This window comes from Dreissena polymorpha, chromosome 6, assembly GCF_020536995.1.
Source record: "Dreissena polymorpha isolate Duluth1 chromosome 6, UMN_Dpol_1.0, whole genome shotgun sequence".
NCBI lineage: Eukaryota > Metazoa > Mollusca > Bivalvia > Myida > Dreissenidae > Dreissena > Dreissena polymorpha.
Genome location: NC_068360.1, coordinates 109714614 through 109734951, shown reverse-complemented (window position 1 = coordinate 109734951; position 20338 = coordinate 109714614). Strand labels below are relative to the sequence as shown.

Below are 20338 nucleotides of genomic sequence, written 5' to 3'. Positions count from 1 at the left end.
CCTTCAGTGTATACACATGTATTACATATAAACTGAGATTAGCAAGAAAGCAACTTCATTGTAAAAATCGCTAAATCAACTGTCAGTGAAAGATGAGTATAATCACATTGTATACAATGGCAACATATAAATAAAACAAGGCTATTGTCAAGCAATATGGTCCCCTACCGGCTCCACCATTGTCAGAAATTCCACCATTTTCAGTTTTTTTTTTTGTGGGTTGCCATAGCAACCACAATTTTTGACGTAGGAACAAAATGAAATGACGTGCATAATGTCCATATTGCCATCTATCCATGTTGCAAGTTTCATGAAAAAATATTAAGAACTTTAAAAGTTATCGCAGGATCCAGAAAACCACCATTTTCAGCAGTATTTCTAGACTATTTGTTGCCATAGCAACCAGAATTTTTGACGTAGAAACAAAATGAAAGGACGTGCATAATGTCCATATTGCCATCTATCCATGTTTCAAGTTTCATGAAAAAATATGAAGAACTTTTAAAGTTATCGCAGGATACAGAAAAGTGTGACGGACTGACAGACAGACTGACATGACAGACAGAGTGCAAACCATAAGTCCCCTCCGGTGAAACCGGTAGGGGACAATTATAAAGCAAAAGTGTATTTGTTGCAAACAAATTGAGATACAAATATAGATATGAGCCGCTGTCTGTGAAAAGGCGGTTTAATGCATGTGCGTAAAGTGTCGTCCCAGATCATCCTGTGCAGTCTGCACAGGCTAATCAGGGACAACATTTGTCACGAAAACTGGATTTTCGCTAAGAAAAGACTTTCTTTAAACAGAAAATATCATAAAAGCGGAAAGTGTCGTCCCTGATTAGCCTGTGCAGATTACACAGGCGAATCTCGGACGACACTTTGCACACATGCATTAAACCCCCTTTTTCAAAGAGCACGGCACATATATAAGGCTTTATTGAGATCTAATTAATCATCCATATACCAGCATACAAAGCATAATGAACAAGACTATTGTCAAGCAATATGGTCCCCTAGAAGTGAAACTCCACCATTTTCAGCAATATTTCTAGTCTATTTGTTGCCATATCAACCAGAATTCTTGACGTAGGAACAAAATGAAATGACATGCATAATCTCCATACTGCCATCTGTCCATGTTTCAAGTTTCATGAAAAAATATGAAGAACTTTTAAAGTTATTGCAGGATCCAGAAAAGTGTGACAGACTCACAGACTCATGGACTCACAAAGCGCAAACCATAAGTCCCCTCCAGTTTCACAGGTAAGGGACAAAAATAGATAAACTAATAAGTTTTAATTAAATGATGGACAAACAATTGCAAACAATATGCCTCCCTTTTCATGATTTAAAACTCAAAGATCAATGACTATGCAGGGAAGTTTAGTAGTTTTGGAAACTCCAGTTTAACCCTTAAGTTCGATTCCAGTATTGAGTGTGTGAATCTAATGGTTATATAAAAACAACCTTAAACTGAAACTAAACCATGTTTCAGAATATATGCTGTTTGGCAACATAAAAGAACTGTTTGAAGTTTGAGGAATAGCATACTGGAAATAGCATAGGGTTCACATCTTAATAAATGTCAATATAATGTGCCTGATAATATATCAACAATAAACTGCTTCCATTGTGCACTTAAAACATTATTCAAACAATTGTTGTAGGTGTCATTTTTAACTAAAATACTGATGACACTTCAGTGATACATTTAGTTTAGAAGTCATAGGAAGTATTCTTAGGTTGCATTCTGGCATTTCAGTCAGGTCTTGTTGTATACAAATTATGTTTTTAACATCCTTCTGATACTGATACCAAGATTGGTCTGTACTTTTTTCACAATTTTATCAATTGTATTGACAGACATTCAAAAATATAAACCCACCACTGCCACCAGCCCCCAATACTGCCCCCCCCCCCCCCCCCCCCTGCCCCCAATACTAAAAGAAAGACATTTATTTACAGTTTTTAGTTTTAATCACTTTACTACTCATGTATGCAATTTTACGCGTTGGAAGTCCTTTAGAAAATCAAATTAAAATTGAAAGACCTTTCTCACTTGATTCAAGTTTTTAAGCCTTCATTTCCAACCCTTTGATACAGATACGCCACAAACAGCATAAACCTGAACAGCCTGCAAGTTTTTCGGAGACTGTTCTGGTTTTATGCTGGTTGCATACAGCCATTTTTCATTTGCTTCAGAGCGGGAAAGGGTTAAGAAAAAACGTACCTTCTCTGAAACCTCGACAGCCAGTTTGACAATGTTGATGAACTCTTGACCTTTTTGCTCAAGCACAAACAGACACTTGAGAGAGAAGCGGGCATGCTCTGTCCACGGATCATCGTCCGGCGACCAGTGGCGAAGACCTGAAATGTGGCAATCACATGGTCTTGATCTGAACTACACCGGACAATAGAAAACATGAAACACATGTTTTTCTTTGGATTTTTCAGTCATGAAATTATAGCATTTCTACCATTAAACCTACTCACACGTTTCCTGGGTTAGCTGGTTTACCAGTACTCAGTACATAAACAAATGTTAGAAACTGACTACTGCCCTTCTTGCAGCAGTGAAAGGGAGGGCTTGGCCATAGAAATGATCTCATGACCAATCACCACAGACGTAAAGTAGCCTGGCAAGATATTTTAACCGCCATCCTCGGATTTGTAGTCTAACCATCTACCATTGTGTCAAACATTATTAGGATTTTTCAACATATTTGTGTAAATTATTGAAGAGCTACAGCAAGTGTGCCCTCAAGCATGTTCAGGAATGGAACATTCACCAGGATTCTTTGAGTTATGATACTCCTGTTGACAAATGGCTAATGATTGATGCATTAATATCAACAAACAGGACATAAATGAGACAATTGACTGGCGCTACCCAGGAGATCTCGTTGAACACACAGACATGGGAATAGACACACAAGTACCACTTATATAATACACCCCTTCAGGTTAATCATAATGTGAACATATATGTACACCTCCAATGAATGGAACATTTCTACAACAAACCTTGCTGCAGACGTGTCAGCGCTCAATGAGTTGTGAACACATCTGCTGGCATGAAACAATTACATGAAACGTAAAATCAGGGAAAGAAATGAGAAAAATAATGAATTTAATTAAATGGAAAACAGAACCCTTGACTTTTAATATTTAAATATACATAGATCTAGGCAAGCCCTAAGAAAAAAAGAAATAGCCTAATTCAGCATTACAATGACGACCCACTTCATAAGCTACTTTGCTGTATATATGAGTGAACCTGTGTAGCTTTGTGTGTGAGACTAACATAGAATGAACAGCAACATAATTATTATCATAAACATATCAATGAGCAGTGTTTAAATTATCATTTAAATAAAATATTTCATAAGTTTGACTAATTTAAAATGTAATGCTTCATTGCATTTATTCTCACCATTTTTTTTATGAACATACTTGTCAAACAACGTAGTCTTGTTCTTTTTGGCTCTTAAAAAATACATCTACTGCAATTTAGTAGCCATAAATTTACGTATTTTTTCTATAGCTTTAAAAGGTAAATAATTTCCCATTGTGTGCATTAAGTCCTATGTGATTTGTTCATTATAAAATACTATATTTAAGTAGTTGCACGTCTATATTTAGTTAAAGCACATGGTTTGTTTTAACAAGCAGGTTTTCCACGCCTGGAACTTGACAGACGACACCAACAATTTCGCGCTCTTATTAAAACACGGGTTTTACATGGCGTATATGTATAGTGTAAGCGCTGTAGATGCGTACAAAGAACTTGTTGCAGCAAATAATATCACGTGGCTGTAGAAAAACAGAATAAATCAATTCTATCAATGGACATGATGAAAAATACATGTACTGGAATTAAATTCCTACGACATAACATTGTTGTTAACATTTATCGTTTTCATAAATTTCACGCACACATATTCTACAAAATAGACACAATTATCGCCGATCGAAACACGCAACAAACACATGTTAAACGAAACAGTGGCTATGTCAATCTAAACATAACTCCGCCCAACTTATTACATGACAATTCCGAACCGATCAAGATTCGATTATGTATAATCATAAGATTTAGGTTATTAAACGGCACGCCTCAGTTATAATGTAAATCGACGAGTAATCCAATGTTCGAAAAAGTCTGGTTGCAGTGTAAAGCTTGACCAATTAAGAGATTAGCGATGTGGATTATCGACCTAAACAAGGCGGTTTTCATTATCCGCTCGCGTCTTTTCTGCTCGCGTCTTTCCGGTAAGGGTGTTATCTGTGTATTCATCATCAGGGCTTTTTTTCCTTCTTTGCGAGTGGCCCTGGAAGGACATTTTAAAATGTTGATAGGGACAATTCACAAACCTAACATGGCCGTGAATTTTTTACAAAATTGGCCGTTTTTCACAATTTTAACAATTTCACGACTCAGTTTTTCACAATTTTAAAAAGTTCGCGACTCAATTTTTCACAATTTTGAATAGTTCACGACTCAATTTTTCACAATTTTGAAAAGTTCTCAACTAACTTTTTCACAATTTAAAAAAGTTTGCGACTCATTTTTTCACAATTTTAAAAAGTTTGCCACTCATTTTTTCACAAAGTGAGGGGGCCAGGGCCGCTTCACAAACTAAGGAAAAAAAGCCCTGATCATCATGTCGATGTTTCTTGCGATTTATATGGCCTGAAAACAGGAATTTAGATAGTGCATTTGAAAATCAAAGGGTACCTTTATTTCAATATCAGATTTCATGAAAATCTTATTTATGATCGCGAACCAGGAATTGTAATCGCCAAAAACGATTTTGGCGATTGGCAATGCTAACATAGTATATAATTGGTAAAGCTAATGTAGTAGATCATTGGTAACTAACATAGTAGATCATTGGTAACGGTAACTTAGTAGATAAATGGATACGCTAACGTAGTAGATCATTGGTAACGCTAACATAGTAGATCATTGGTAACGGTAACGTAGTAGATAAATGGATACGCTAACGTAGTAGATAATTGGTAATGCTAACGTAGTAGATCATTGGTAACTGTAACGTAGTAGATAAATGGATACGCTAACGTAGAAAACGTAGTAGATCATTGGTAACGGTAACGTAGTAGATAAATGGATATGCTAACGTAGTAGATAATTGCTAACGCAAACGTAGTAGATCATCGGTAATGCTAACGTAATAGATCATTGGTAACGCTAACATAGTAGATCATCTGTTACGCTAACATGGTTGATCATTGGTAACGCTAACGTAGTAGATCATTGGTAACGCTATCGTAGTAGATCATTGGTAACGCTAACGTAATAGATCATTGCTAACGCTTTTGTAGTAGATCATTGGTAAAGCTTTTGTAGTAGATCATTGGTAACGCTAACGTAGTAGATCATTGGTAACGCTAACATAGTAGATCATCTGTTACGCTAACATGGTTGATCATTGGTAATGCTAACGTAGTAGATCATTGGTAACGCTATCGTAGAAGATCATTTGTAACGCTAACGTAATAGATCATTGCTAATGCTTTTGTAGTAGATCATTGGTAACGCTTTTGTAGTAGATCATTGGTAACGCTAACGTAGTAGATCATTGGAAAAGCTAACGTAGTAAATCATTGGTAACGCTAACGTTGTAGATCATCGGTAATACTAACGTAGTAGATCATTGGTAACGCTAATGTATTAGATCATCGGCAACGCTAACGTAGTAGATCATTGGTAACGCTAACGTAGTAGATTATTTGTAACACTAACACAGTAGATAATTGGTAACGCTAACATAGTAGATAATTGGTAAACACTTTTGATTTGACATGGCCAAACTGGTCTCAAGTAAGGTGCTATGCAAGTTCCATTTTCACAGTGCGTTACTTACTGATAAAATTAAATGAGGGAAATATGCAAACATATCATAAATATGTGACTTATTTCACATACACACACCAACTACTGGTTCAACCCAGGAAACAGACCTCACCATTTGTACAATCATCCATTTACACAACTACATTAGATGGGTATTTAGTTGGTCCTATATGCTGACTTACAGGCAAATAGGTAGAATACATAGCTATTATTAAACATGAATACTGCTGTAAACAATGCAGTGAGCTTTCGAGTTTAGCCAAACAATCTCATTAAAAAAATCAAATCCTGACACGAAGCGATTTTTTAGATCGCTCACAAACCTCACATCCAGATCTGCACTGGATCAGCATGCCGATCATCAAAACAATATCATGAAAAAAAGAATTAAGTAAAAAAATAAATAAAAATAATGAATACTAAAACTGTCTTTTTATTCAACATGTATATTTATACTTGATATTAATCCTATATTAGCAATTAACTGTTTCTCAAAAAGACTGAGACATGGCTCAAGTTTGTTAAAATTCTATTTGAAATCATAAACACTTCACAAAACAAATTGTTCTAGACCAGCAACCATTATCAATAAGTTAAAATGTCTATAATGTCTATCAATAAAACTGATGATCAATTAATGATATTATTTATTGTACAAATGCCGTGAAAACATCTACAAAAGAAATCAATTACCAATTCCACAGAAGAAGCAGCGTGTAGAATCGCCAGACCCAGCATAGAAGAATCCAGCATCGCAGAGAAAATCAATCTGTACAGCAATCTGCTGGCATTCACGGAAGCTAGCATGCCTGGCTGCGCGGGTTGAGTACTTTGGGTACTTTGGCAGGGTGGTTGCCACTGCAGAGTTGACTGTTACACCATTGGCCGCGTTTACTGTGGTAGGAATATGGCTGGATTTTGGGAGCAAGGTGCTTGTGATTGTTGAGGGAAGCTGGGGCGCCAGGTTTGACTGGGATATGGCCCTTGTGCTTTGAGTGCTGTTGCTGGATGTTGTACTGCTGGTACTCAAACCTGGCAAATATGCAGCGACACACCGTAGATTACTTGGTTGTTTACAATTTAATATTTAAAGGAAAATATTTTTAATGAGTGCATGTATGGATAGTCTTGTTTTATGAGGAGAAAACTAAGAGTAATGATAATGTGAACATGTTTTCCCTGAGGCCTTTGATTTGAAACATTGAAAATTGACCCTCATGGTCTATGTAAATGTATTCAATTGATGAAACAAACATATCTTTATGACTTAACACAAAAATATACACACACAAAAAAGTGTTTGTTAAATAAACATTTTAGAAAAATAAACATAATAATTAAATTTATTTTACCATGACAATACAAAGCCCTTACCTCTAGTCAAATCTGTACTTGAATCATCCGTGGGCTGTTCAGATTTTGTGTTGACAAAATCAGGTATTTTGGCCATGTTTGACACCATTATACCCGTCATATTCAAGTTTGACACCATTATACCCGTCATATTCTCCATTTTATTAAATGTTGATAATTTAGCTGCATTGTTGACATCTTCCCCCACTAGTGACATATATCGCCTGTCAGATTCATTTATGTTTTCAGCTCCAACTGGTGGCAAGGAATTTGCAAAACTACCTGCTGGGATACTGTCCTTTGCAACGGGACTATCTCTGTTAGCCCTGTACGTGTTTGAAGTTACATCAATGTTGCTAGGATCATCATTTGTTCTTCCATCAGTTCCGATGCTGTCGGTCAACAAATTATTGAGTCTTTCGAGCGCTTCTGTAGACGTCTCATTAAACACTTGGTTGACAAATACTGGATCGAATTCCAGGCGTAGAAGACGCTGGATAACATCAGACTCGTCTGTTATGCTTATCGGAATATTGACTTCAGAATTCTTCAAAAGAAAGTCACAGTTTGGTGTGACATGTTTGTGAGCAAGCAAAGGATCATCATTTTCTTTCCAGTTGCTGATACGTTTAGCGCAGCAATAGCAGATGACCTCATCTCGATTTGTGGCATAATAAAATCCCGCTTTAGCGAGCCTTATTGTTGAGGGCTTCCCAGATGGCGGATATTGACGGAAAGTACAAAACCGCAACATTTCGTATTTCATGCTTTCCTTTGCTGGAACTTGCTGACCCAGGGCTAACCTTTCTATTATACCAATGACAGTGAAGACAGTCCATTCTGATATTCGAGGCATCATCATCTGTGTTCGGGACAGTATTTTCACTGGATCATTTTCAACTGTAAGCTTCTTTCTTGTAATAGGACTATGATTTTCAACATTAGGATTGGCATCAGGTGCTGGCAGTACTTTTACAACATTCATCCGGATCTTGACACCAATATGTACGAGAGCAGTATCTGGTTGTTTTTCATATGTTAATAGTTGGCTACTATCATGTTCACTTTCAAACGAATTATTCATGATACAATCTTCAACCTCTGAAATATTTTCTCTTTCTTTCTCTTCTGTTTCTGTGTCAAAAACATCAGTTTCATGAGATGTTTGTGCAGAATTGGGTACTTTTTCTTCATCAAACAGTGTTGACAAATCACAAAACATTTCAAAACTATTATCTGAATGGGTGTCATAGACATCAATTTCAGTATGTGTTTGGTCACAAACTGTTTCTTTCTCACCATATTCTGGTAAGGCAACATCTGTTTCTGCTTCATGTTCATCAGTGTCAATAACCTTAATAGGCAATTCAGTAAGATCAACATTAGTTCCAACTTCTTCATGATCACATTTATGAACTTTCATTTGATAAAAACTTGGATACAGTGCTGTTTGCAGTTTTCTGTCAGTGCTTGTTTTACTATAAGCTTCTTCTAAATCTTTCATATACATGTATCTTTGTATTTTGAGAGTCTTTGTCATATCATGTTTACTGGGTCGAGCCAAGATTTCTCGGTCACGCAAATACATTGCAACATTGGATATCATTTTTCTTAAGCCAAAATGAGGCAACTTTTGTTTAGATGATAAGTATTTGTCACTATCTTCATCTTCTTCATTTTCACTACAATCAGACTTCCCCTTGTCTTTTTCTGTAATTGGCGGTGGCGGTAGATTTTCCTTCTCTTCATTCTTAAAATTGGAATAAATATTCAGTTAGTTAAGCAAGTTGATATCTTTAACACTCAGAGATGCAATTGAACATTACTCTTTACAAAACACCCTGTCAGTTTTCTATAGAAAAGGAAGTAAAAGTATTTGATTAAACACACTCCAAACTCGATCCCTGTCGGCAAAATGTCTAAGCCCATGTTACAGTCAGAACAGACTGTCTACTTGTCAATTTTGACATTTAAACTTTAAGTGACACCTTGACCTTTAAGGTACATGTGTAGGGAGAACAGGTGTATGCCTTTTCCTTATGGTAGGCACTATAGGCAAGTAACTTCAAAATTGCATAATGAATGACAAAGTTACAGTTAGTACAAACTTTGTTAATAGCTATATCTGATATTGGTACTTTAAACTCAAAATTTGCATTAACCATTTCTAAGATGCCTTTAAGTATTTAAAGGTACGCTAGTAACCACAATACTACTGAGTCATTTTTTTGGTTCAAAAGTTCATTTATGCTTACAGTGTTTTTTTCTCACCATTTTGGGAATGAGGCCAGGTCCCTTTGGATTGGGAAAATTCGCGGCGTTTTGACTAAACTTGGGAAATTAGTGTTGTTGTTGTTTTGCTAACAAATGCCTCAAAATTGAGGAAACAAGTTGTGTCCGGTATTTTATTTACTTAGGTTGACCTTATGTGCATGGGAGATGAACAAAATATTGAGTTTTATTTTTTTTATTTTTTTTTTGAAACCTTTTATTGGGAATTTTTAGCTCCAATTTGGGAAAAATATATACTTTTTTCCTTTTGAATGAAAAAAACAACACTGGTTTATGTCAGAAAATTATGTTAGACCCGCAATTGTAATATTAGTTTTGTATTTTGAGAATAACTCATCTGCATAAATGAGTAAAAAGGATTTTTTAACAAAAATAACCCACTATCAGCAAATAGCTACTGGCAAATATATCGATTCACTGACTTGTTTACCTGATTTGTTTTTTATAAAGTATTTCTCCTTTTTATTTGGCCTTTCTTACAGGGATTAAAGCACCTAAGATAACTCAACTTAAAACTTACAGCTCTAGAGAAGTCTGGATTCTCCTTGACAATGCTGAAATGCAATCAAGAGTAAGTTTTCAAACAAAAAATAATACACATCGAGTAAGCTGTCCAAAAATGAAATAAAGAATTATGCAAAGCAGAGATTCGGATAAATGTCCAATTAAATCTCATTATTCAAAATTGACCAAGACAGAGATAAGTTTATAAACTGTGAAATAACGATCATTTGAGTTGAAACATAGGTAAAGAAAGATAGTTTTCAAGATAACACATCTGGGGGTTATATAGGAATATGATTGATTATAGTTTTTAATATTTCTCTTAGAACAATTTGATTACAAAAAAAACTTTTGTTAATATTCTGTTTGCATTTGATTAAATACAAAGATGAACAATGATACATTTGAAGGCTGAGCGATTGTTCGGCTATGTATTTCAACACAACCAGATGCTGCGCATGCAAAACATTTACAATACATACACCACCTTCGAGAAAACTAATGTTCGCACAGCCATAAAATCATCCAGATACATGTACAACCAAAATATGTAAAAATGTTTTGTCTATTTTTGTGAATACCTCTGCAGTTAAACTGCTTACAACACTTCATGCAACCATGCGTAGCATGGGAGGACTTGATAAGGCAAGTATTTGGGAATTGGAAAACACAAGCATTCAACATATTGAAATAGTGTTTTCTTTCACCGTTTTGGAATTTTGGTTGGGACCCTGTGTATTGGAAAAATTCTCATAGTTTTGACTAAAATGAGGAAATTGTGTTATTTTTTTCTTACAACTGTTTAACAAGAGTGCCTGAAAGGCCCAAAGTCGCTCACCTGAGATAACAAGATATTATTGGGACAAATCTTCTGACCAAGTTTCACAAAGATCGGAAAATAAATGTGGCCTCTAGAGTGTTAACAAAGTTTTAATATAGCCATATAAGGAAAAATGCCCCGCCCCCTCGCAGCCATGTTTTTCAACCAACCGGCATCATTTTTGAACTCGTCCAAGGTATTATCGGGATGAATCTTCTGACCAAGTTTCATGAAGATGGGACAGTAAATGTGGCCTCTAGAGTGTTAACAAGATTTTACTATAGCCATATAAGGAAAAATGCCCCGCCCCTTGGAAGCCATTTTTTTCAAGCACAAACATAATTATTTTCGAACTTATCCAAGATATCATTGAGACCAATCTTCTGATTAAATTTCATGAAGATTGGACACTAAATGTGGCCTCTAGAGTGTTAACAAGGTTTTACTGAAGCCATATAAGGAAAAATGCCCCACCCCTTGTGGCCATGTTTTTAAAACAACCAAAACCATTTTAGAACTCATCCAAGATATCATTGGGACAAATCTTCTGACCAAGTTTCATGATGATCGGAAAATAAATGTGACCTCTAGAGTGCTAACAAGGTTTTACTATAGCCATATAACGAATATAGCCCCGCCCCCATGGTGGCCATGTTTTTCAACCAACGGGCATCATTTTTGAACTCGTCCAAGATATTATTTGGATGAACTTTCTGACCAAATTTCATGAAGATCGGCTATAAAAGTGGCCTCTAGAGTGTTAACAAGATTTTACTATAGCCTTATATAGCCATATAAGGAAAAATGCCCCGCCCCTTGGCAGCCATGTTTTTCATGCAAACGTAACCATTTTCCAACTCGTACAAGATATCATTAAAACAAATCTTCTGACCATATTTCATCAAAATTGGAAATAAATGTGGCCTCTAGAGTGTTAACAAGGTTTTACTATAGCCATATAAGGAAAAATGCCCCACCCCTGGCGGCCATGTTTTTCAACCAACCGGCATCATTTTCAATTTCATCCCAGATATTATAGGGAAGAATCTTCTGACCAAGTTTCATTAAGGTTGGACAATAAATGACGCCTTTAGAGTGTTAACAAGATTTTACTATAGCCATTTATAGCCATAAAAGGAAAAATGCCCCGCCCCTTGGCAGCCATGTTTTTCAAGCAAAGGTTACCATTTTTGAACTCATCCAAGATATCAGTGAGACAAATCTTCTGAGCAAGTTTCATGAAGATCGGAAAGAGTGTTAACAAGGTTTTACTATAGCCATATCAGGAAAAATGCCCCGCCCCCTGGTGGCCATGTTTTTCAACCAACTGGCATCATTTTGGAACTCGTCCAAGATATTATTGGGATGAATGTTCTGTGACCTCTAGAGTCCTAACAAGGTTTTACTATAGCCATATAATGAATATAGCCCCGCCCCCATGGTGGCCATGTTTTTCAACCAACGGGCATCATTTTTGAACTCGTCATGATATAATTAGGATGAACTTTCTGACCAAGTTTCATGAAGATCGGCTATAAAAGTGGCCTCTAGAGTGTTAACATGATTTTACTATAGCCTTATATAGCCATATAAGGAAAAATGCCCCGCCCCTTGGCAGCCGTGTTTTTCATGCAAACGTAACCATTTTCCAACTCGTACAAGATATCATTAAAACAAATCTTCTGACCATATTTCATCAAGATTGGAAATAAATGTGGCCTCTAGAGTGTTAACAAGGTTTTACTATAGCCATATAAGGAAAAATGCCCCACCCCTGGCGACCATGTTTTTCAACCAACCGGCATCATTTTCAAACTCATCCCAGATATTATAGGGAAGAATCTTCTGACCAAGTTTCATTAAGATTGGACAATAAATGACGCCTTTAGAGTGTTAACAAGATTTTACTATAGCCATTTATAGCCATAAAAGGAAAATTGCCCCGCCCCTTGGCAGCCATGTTTTTCAAGAAAAGGTTACCATTTTTGAACTCATCCAAGATATCAGTGAGACAAATCTTCTGAGCAAGTTTCATTAAGATCGGAAAGAGTGTTAACAAGGTTTTACTATAGCCGTATCAGGAAAAATGCCCCGCCCCCTGGCGGCTATGTTTTTCAACCAACTGGCATCATTTTGGAACTCGTACAAGATATTATTGGGATGAATGTTCTGACCAAGTTTTATGAAGATCAGACAATAAATGTGGCCTCTAGAGTGTTAACAAGATTTTACTATAGCCATATATAGACATATAAGGAACAAGATGTGTTTGTGAAACACAATGTCCCCCTATATGATGTTTGACCTTGAAGGATGACCTTGACCTTGTGAAGGATGACTTTGACCTTGACCTTTCACCACTCAAAATGTGCAGCTCCATGAGACACACATGCATGCCAAATATCAAAGTTGCTATCTTCAATATTGCAAAAGTATTCATAAAATAAGCGATTTGGGCCACATATATTTGACCTCTGACCTTGAAGGATGACCTTGACCTTGACCTTTCACCACTCAAAATGTGCAGCTCCATGAGATACACATGCATGCCAAATATCAAGTTGCTATCTTCAATATTGCAAAAGTATTTATAAAATAAGCGATTTGGGCCACATATATTTGACCTCTGACCTTGAAGGATGACCTTGACCTTTCACCACTCAAAATGTGCAGCTCCATGAGATACACATGCAAGCCAAATATCAAGTTGCTATCCTCAATATTGCAAAAGTATTGATAAAATGAGCGATTTTGGCCACATATATTTGACCTCTGACCTTGAAGGATGACCTTGACCTTTCACCACTCAAAATGTGCAGCTTCATGAGATACACATGCATGCCAAATATGAAGTTGCTATCTTCAATATAGCAAAAGTTATTGCAAAATGTTAAAGTTGGCGCAAACAGACCAACAGACAGGGCAAAAACAATAATGTCCCCCACTACTATAGTGGGGGACATGAAATGCCCCGCCCCTTGGCAGCCATGTTTTTCAAGCAAACATAACCATTTTCGAACTCATCCAAGATATCATTAAAACCAATCTTCTGACCAAATTTCATGAAGATTGGACAATAAATGTGGCCTCTAGAGAGTTAACAAGGCAAATGTTGACGAGGCACAACGCACAACGGACAAAAAGCTATCACAAAAGCTCACCATGAGCACGCTGTGCTCAGGTGAGCTAAAAATAATGAAAACAAGTATTTGTAACATTATATTTGTTAAAGGGGCCTTTTCACAGATTTTGGCATGTTTTGAAGTTTGTCATTAAATGCATAATATTGATAAATGTTAACATTGGGTCTAAAAATCTCCAGTAAAAAAACAAGAATACAAATTAAGAATTTAAAAAAAGTAACCCTTAACAGGGCTCGAACCACTGACCCCCTGGAGCCATGAAGCAAAAGTCTACCGCTCTATCCACTAGACCATCCGCTCTCATAACATTCCAACGTATTTTTCACTTTATATATGCAATCCTCGTAGTATCCAAAAATACAACGACAACAACAGAATTCTCCAAAATATTCAATCGTTTCACGTTGCAATGCTTTATAATTTTCAGGTTTTTAAATCGTCAAAAGATGCACATAATGGACATTTTAGAGCATGGTAAATGTTCAGTATTTCTGTTTCCTCACAAATATCATAACTTCCAGCAAAATTTGCGAATCTGAAACAATTTTTTTCAATTTTGTCAATTTGCCAAAGCGTGAAAAGGCCCCTTCAAGGTTTAACTCATTGAGCTTGATTGGGAATTTAATTGCATTTTTCAATTTAACAAATTGTTGTTTATTGATTTGTTTGCTAACAAATACTTAACAAAAAAGAATTAAAGCGTATCCAATATTACATTTACATGTACAAAGGTTCAACTTATAAAGCTGGATAGGGAACAAGTGATTGCCAATTAATATGGTCCCCTACCGGTGAAACTCCACCATTGTCAGTATTTTTTTAATTTTATTTGTTGCCATAGCGGCCAGAATTCTTGACGTAGGAACAAAATGAAATGACATGCATAATCTCCATATTGCCATCTACCCATGCTTCAAGTTTCATGAAAAAATATGAAGAACTTTTAAAGTTATCGCAGGATCCAGAAAAGTGTGATGGACTGACAGACAGACTGACAGACGGAGCGCAAACCATACGTCCCCACCGGTTTCACTGGTAGGGGACAATAAATAACCTTTTATGATGAAGTATAAGCATACAGAAAATACAAGAGCACCACTTAACGGGTGCCAATGCTCGGCTGCAGGTGCAGTTTTGAAAAAATGAAAGATTGTCAGAATTTTTTTTTTAGAGGTCACAGTGACCTTGACCTTTGACCTGGTGACCCAAAAATGGGTGTGGTGTGTAGAACTCATCAAGGTTCATCTACATATGAAGTTTCAAAGTTGTAGGTGGAAGCACTTTGATTTTAGAACAAAATGTAACGGTGTTAGTAGGCGGACGCCGGGCTACGAGCTGGCTATGACAATACCTCGGGTTTTCTCCGCAAACAGCTGTGCTAATAACAAAATACCTGCTTGCATTTTGAACAATTGTTGTCCATTATTTTTGCATTCTACTGAACAAATCCACTGCAAAATCATCTGGGGAGACATAACAAAATGTCTCCTCTGATTATGGCTTTAATGCTCACCCTAATTTGTATTTTCTCTGCATTTCTTTTGATTGTTTTGTGCGTATTTGACATATGTGATTTGCAATTTCAAGGACAATTCACAGACTGTGCATCTGTAAAAACTTCTTCACACAATGCAATCTAGAACATTAGCAATTTACCTCAAATGTGGGAATGATTTGGGACTGCCTTGTGGAATCCACTTTTTTATTCCTTTCTGGGCACCAAATTTATCTTTTTTCACTGGATCAACAGTTTGTTTTATCTGCCCCTCCCGATCATGCCATTCAGATTTAGTCACAAAGCACAGTCTGAAATTTAGTGGAAAAGAACAATCAGAAATTAAGTGGTAAAGCACAGTCTGAAAATTACTGGTAAAGCAAATCAGAAATTTAGTGGTAAAGCACAGTCTGAAATGTACTGGTAAAGCGCAATCAGACATTTAGTGGTAAACTAGCACAATCAGGAATTGTTTGGTAAAGCACAGAATGAAATTTATTGGGAAAGCACAATCTAAACTTAAGTGGAAAAGCAATATACAAAAAAATGATGTTAAGGACAATCAGACAATAAGTGGTTAATTATGCACTTTCTGAAAATAAGTCTCAAAAGACAATATTGAAAATGAGTCCCAAAGGACAATATTGAAAATAAGTCCCAAATCACAATTCGAAAATAGGTTGTATCTGATGATATGACTGCCTAACATTTTACCTTAAATTTCTGTAATTTGTACATGCATGAAGCCCTCTCTGAGAGCCACATTTATCGGTGCTGATCCAGCGTTTCTTCTTCTTATACCCTTCAATCATGTGATCAAATCTTGAGGGTATCATCTTCTTAAACCCTTCAAATATGTGAGCCAATGTTGGGTGTTTGTCCATACTTGAAAAAAAAAAAATACAAATAATACATGTATACACACTTATATATATATATATATATATATAATCATACTATTACCTATATATTTGTTTATATGTAAAACCGCAAAACTAAGGTAGGTGAAAAACATGCCGAGCTTTTAACAGAGGTTTTCCTTTTTTGTGAATGATAAAAGGTATGAGATTGGGTTCATGATATTAATAAGCACTTCCAATAATATTGAATTAATAATAAACAACAAACAGATAAATGAGTTCCAAATTGAAAATACAGAGTTAAAATTTAACTAAAATGCATCTATCTCCCCTCCGCAACAAGGTTTAAATACCCACTCCTGGAGCATGTAAGTTGGCTTGTTATCACCATACAGAAATGTGTTTCTTCTGGGCTCACCAGTCCACTCCCACAAAAGTGACAACACAAGACAAATTAAATTGAAAATTAATATTAAAAGCATTACCTGTTTTAGAATTAGTACATGTAGAGACCAACATAAGTTTTACGATGACAACGTTGTAGTCTCCAAGTAACTTTCTTCTCAAGCTTGTCCTTCTCTGTTTAATTGCCTTACATCGACATGCACTTTAATAGTGTGCTTTTGTTTATATAATACAAGTTCCCGATTCACTACTATTAACACAGTTATAATTGTTTTTTTTTATTTTTTTTGAAATTTCATTACATCACCGTTTCCATTTTAGGAATTTCTGTAAAAAAACAAAAACAAGTTACATTACATACACAACACATAAACTGCTTAATAGTACAAATGATGGGTCCAAATCATACTACATGTACCATTAACAACATAAAATGGTAAATGCCAGTGAAGCTTTGTTTCAATTAGTGGTTGGAATCGGTTCCCAAAAACCGAGTTGATTAATCGGAGGCGATAATCAGCGATTAATCGATTAATCAGCATTTTTAACAAAAAATGAAGTTTTTAATAATTAAACAGTTTTTTTGTTGATATTAACATTATATTGCTATATTTTATCAAAAAGAACTTTTTATTTAATGCTTTCCGGTGGTTTATAGAGAAATATCAGTGGATTAAAACTGATAATTTCACTGTTTCAAACAATGAAAATTATCAGTGAGAATTATCGATAATTTTCACTGTTTACTGTGAAATGACGTCATTTATTTGACAAAATGACAACTTAATCCCAACGACATTCTTAAGTAAAACTTTTTAACAATGTATATACACTGCGAAAAAAGCATAAAATAAAAAGAAAATTTGTTGGATTTGGTGGAATATCGTTTTTAATTCACTCGTGATCATAGAAAATATATATTTTCACTCGTGGCTGCGCCACTTGTGAAAATATCATTGTCTATGATCACTCGTGAATTAAAAACGATAATTCACCGAATCCAACAAATATCCTCTATATCATGACCACTCCTTATGTGTTTTGTGATTTAATAATGAATAAATGCTAAAAAAATTTGTTCGAATGAGTGGAAAATCTTGTGACTGCAATGTTACGTACATGTATTTTGTTGAAAACGGCGTTAAACCCCAATAACAACAACAAATCTTGTACAGAGTGAAGAATATTACAGATTGGTAAATAAAAATATCTATAAAAAGTAATTTTATTTTAAAAGAACAACTTTATGATCATTATCAGAACAATCACATGAACATGTCATATAACCAGAGCTCCAGATAAGGTTTTGTGAAATTCTCAATGTTACTACCAGATTTTCAAAAAGAATTCTCAACTCTGAAATTTTATTCTTAACGTTACTACTAAGTTTTGGAAAATAATTCTTAACTTTTCTAAATGACCTACCGGTAAAAATAAATAATAATGGTTATTTTCATGCATAAAATCAAAATAAACATACTAGATACTTTATTTATACGAGTTCAACAGTGTAAATTCAGTATTATACAATTTTATTTTTCATATACATTCATATTCCCAAACTGTGCTTAGATTACATGCCTTCGATGAATTTCTACATATTTCACAATTAAAACGGGTCTCCCCTTCAATCTTTTCAACGATTGGCCATGGGCATTGTCCCTTCCACTCGTTCAATGTTTTTTTGTTTAAGTTTGGACCCGGGGTGTCACGTTTTTTAAGCTTTTCCAACTGTTTCGGCAACTGAATATACCACATTGTATAAGATCTTTTCTATAATGTCTTTCTTAACATTTAACTTCGGCTCACTTTGCGTACAATATGTTAAAAGCGTGTTTTTGCACACTTTGCAGTTTTTTAGGACGCTCTCTGGGCGCCGCCATTGTTTTTTGACAGATAGACTGTACACGCCGCTTTCATTGGAAAAAATTGCACTTTGTTAAACAAACCCAATAACCATTTTATATAAGCACCTATAAGATCTTAAATACGTGAAAAGAACTCAATAAAAATCGATACGAACCGATGTTAAAATAATATTCGTAACTTAATTTTGTAATTCTTAATGGTACGACAAGATTTTAAAATAAATACGTAACTGACTTGAAAATAATTCGTAATTATGAAAATATGACCCTTATCTGGACCTCTGATAACAATAACCGCTCACACTATGGGATATGGGGTTCCATATCCGCATGTTCATCAACACGGTCGGCAACAGAATGCCCAACCACCACAAGAATACATGAAAAAGCGACTGCTACATGCAGATCGTACACGCAATGATGATTGACAAGACTCCTTCGCTGGTTTAATAGGATCGATCAGTTTGACACTAAAATAGTTCCAAACTTCTTTTTTTTTCTTAGATTTTTTAAGAAAGGGAACAAATTTTTCTCTGACCGACATCTTCAATGAATTGCCTATACACATCCGTATTATGATCGCTGATTGGTTTAAGGGGTTGTTTAATCCTATAAAAAAGCTTGTTTCAGTTGAGTAAACAGAAATGGTCTAGTAAAAAAATTATCCAATGACCGGTACTGTAAAAAATTGTCAACTTTTTGTTGACTCGAAATTTTCATGGTCATCGTCACGTCAGCAGCAATTCGTTAGAAGAAAGAGTTATATGATCCTTGTACTATTTGTCTAAATGGTATCTACGGTACTAAAGTCATTATAATTGGAAGTAATATTTGAAACCCTTTGGCTAAAACAAAGTCCTAAGTAGCAACTGAAAAATGTTGAAAGAAATTTCAAAATGTATGGGAATTGGTCTCTGCACTTCCACAAAATCTCAAATATCACTGTATGTCATTCATCATGTTAAATCCCCACATTACTCATAGAGGTACATGTACTGCTACTTAACAAATAAGATCAGTTGCAAACATGGTTCTTTGTGGTTTTTCTCAGGCAAAATGCCCACTGATTTGGAAAATACTTATTTATTATAGCTCTTTATTATACAGTAGATTCCACTTAATTGAATATCGGATAATCAAATAATTCGGTTAATTGAATAGAAATTGAAAACACCAAACCATTTGCATCTCTTAACGTTGTAAAAACTCCACATATTCTGATAGGAAATATGGCGTATTTCGGTTAATTGAAAAGCCAATTTTCTATTGAACACTATAATCCACACTATAATCCAGCAAAGAATGTCATAAATCTCCAAGGATACGCATCGTATCGACGATTTTGACAGACACGCTCAACTGACTGCCTTTGTTTTCATTTCACACCATTCATGTATGCAGCGTCTGTCAAGCGTCACGTGACTAACAGATGTAGTATGCGAGCAAGTAAAATGCAAACACTGGAGTCTCCCGTGTGCAGTCAGGTGCAAACTTTCGAATGCAAACTGTCGAGTAACACACTTCAACAGTTTGTTGTCGCTTAGAAACAATTAAAGAGTGTGTTGCTGATTATAAACAAACTGTTGACGTGTCTTGCTCGACAGTTTGCAATAGGTGATGGAATGTTACACTATATTCTCAGTTCGTGTATATAAACCTACACAAATGCTTCACAGTATATCATATCTAAACATGATGTCAAACAATCGAAAACGCA

The 20338-nt window shown here is 35.4% G+C and overlaps 1 protein-coding gene across 6 annotated transcripts in view; it reads right to left on the bottom strand.

Moving 5' to 3' along the window:
- Positions 1 to 20338, bottom strand: part of LOC127834078 (uncharacterized) — a 70230-nt gene that overhangs the window by 23601 nt on the left and 26291 nt on the right. For 5 of the 6 annotated variants that reach the window (XR_008027786.1, XR_008027787.1, XM_052359657.1 and 2 more), the window contains exons 3-9: positions 16834 to 17080; positions 16203 to 16373; positions 15650 to 15799; positions 10047 to 10080; positions 7256 to 8984; positions 6575 to 6913; positions 2234 to 2370 (exon numbers count right to left, since the gene is read on the bottom strand). Coding sequence is in view for 4 of the 6 variants with exons in the window: in XM_052359657.1 (XP_052215617.1) it covers positions 2234 to 2370; positions 6575 to 6913; positions 7256 to 8984; positions 10047 to 10080; positions 15650 to 15799; positions 16203 to 16372 (2559 nt within the window). In the remaining 2 variants the exon portion in view is untranslated. The remainder of the gene's footprint in view (positions 1 to 2233; positions 2371 to 6574; positions 6914 to 7255; positions 8985 to 10046; positions 10081 to 15649; positions 15800 to 16202; positions 16374 to 16833; positions 17081 to 20338) is intronic. The other variant, XM_052359658.1, reaches the window with a different exon arrangement.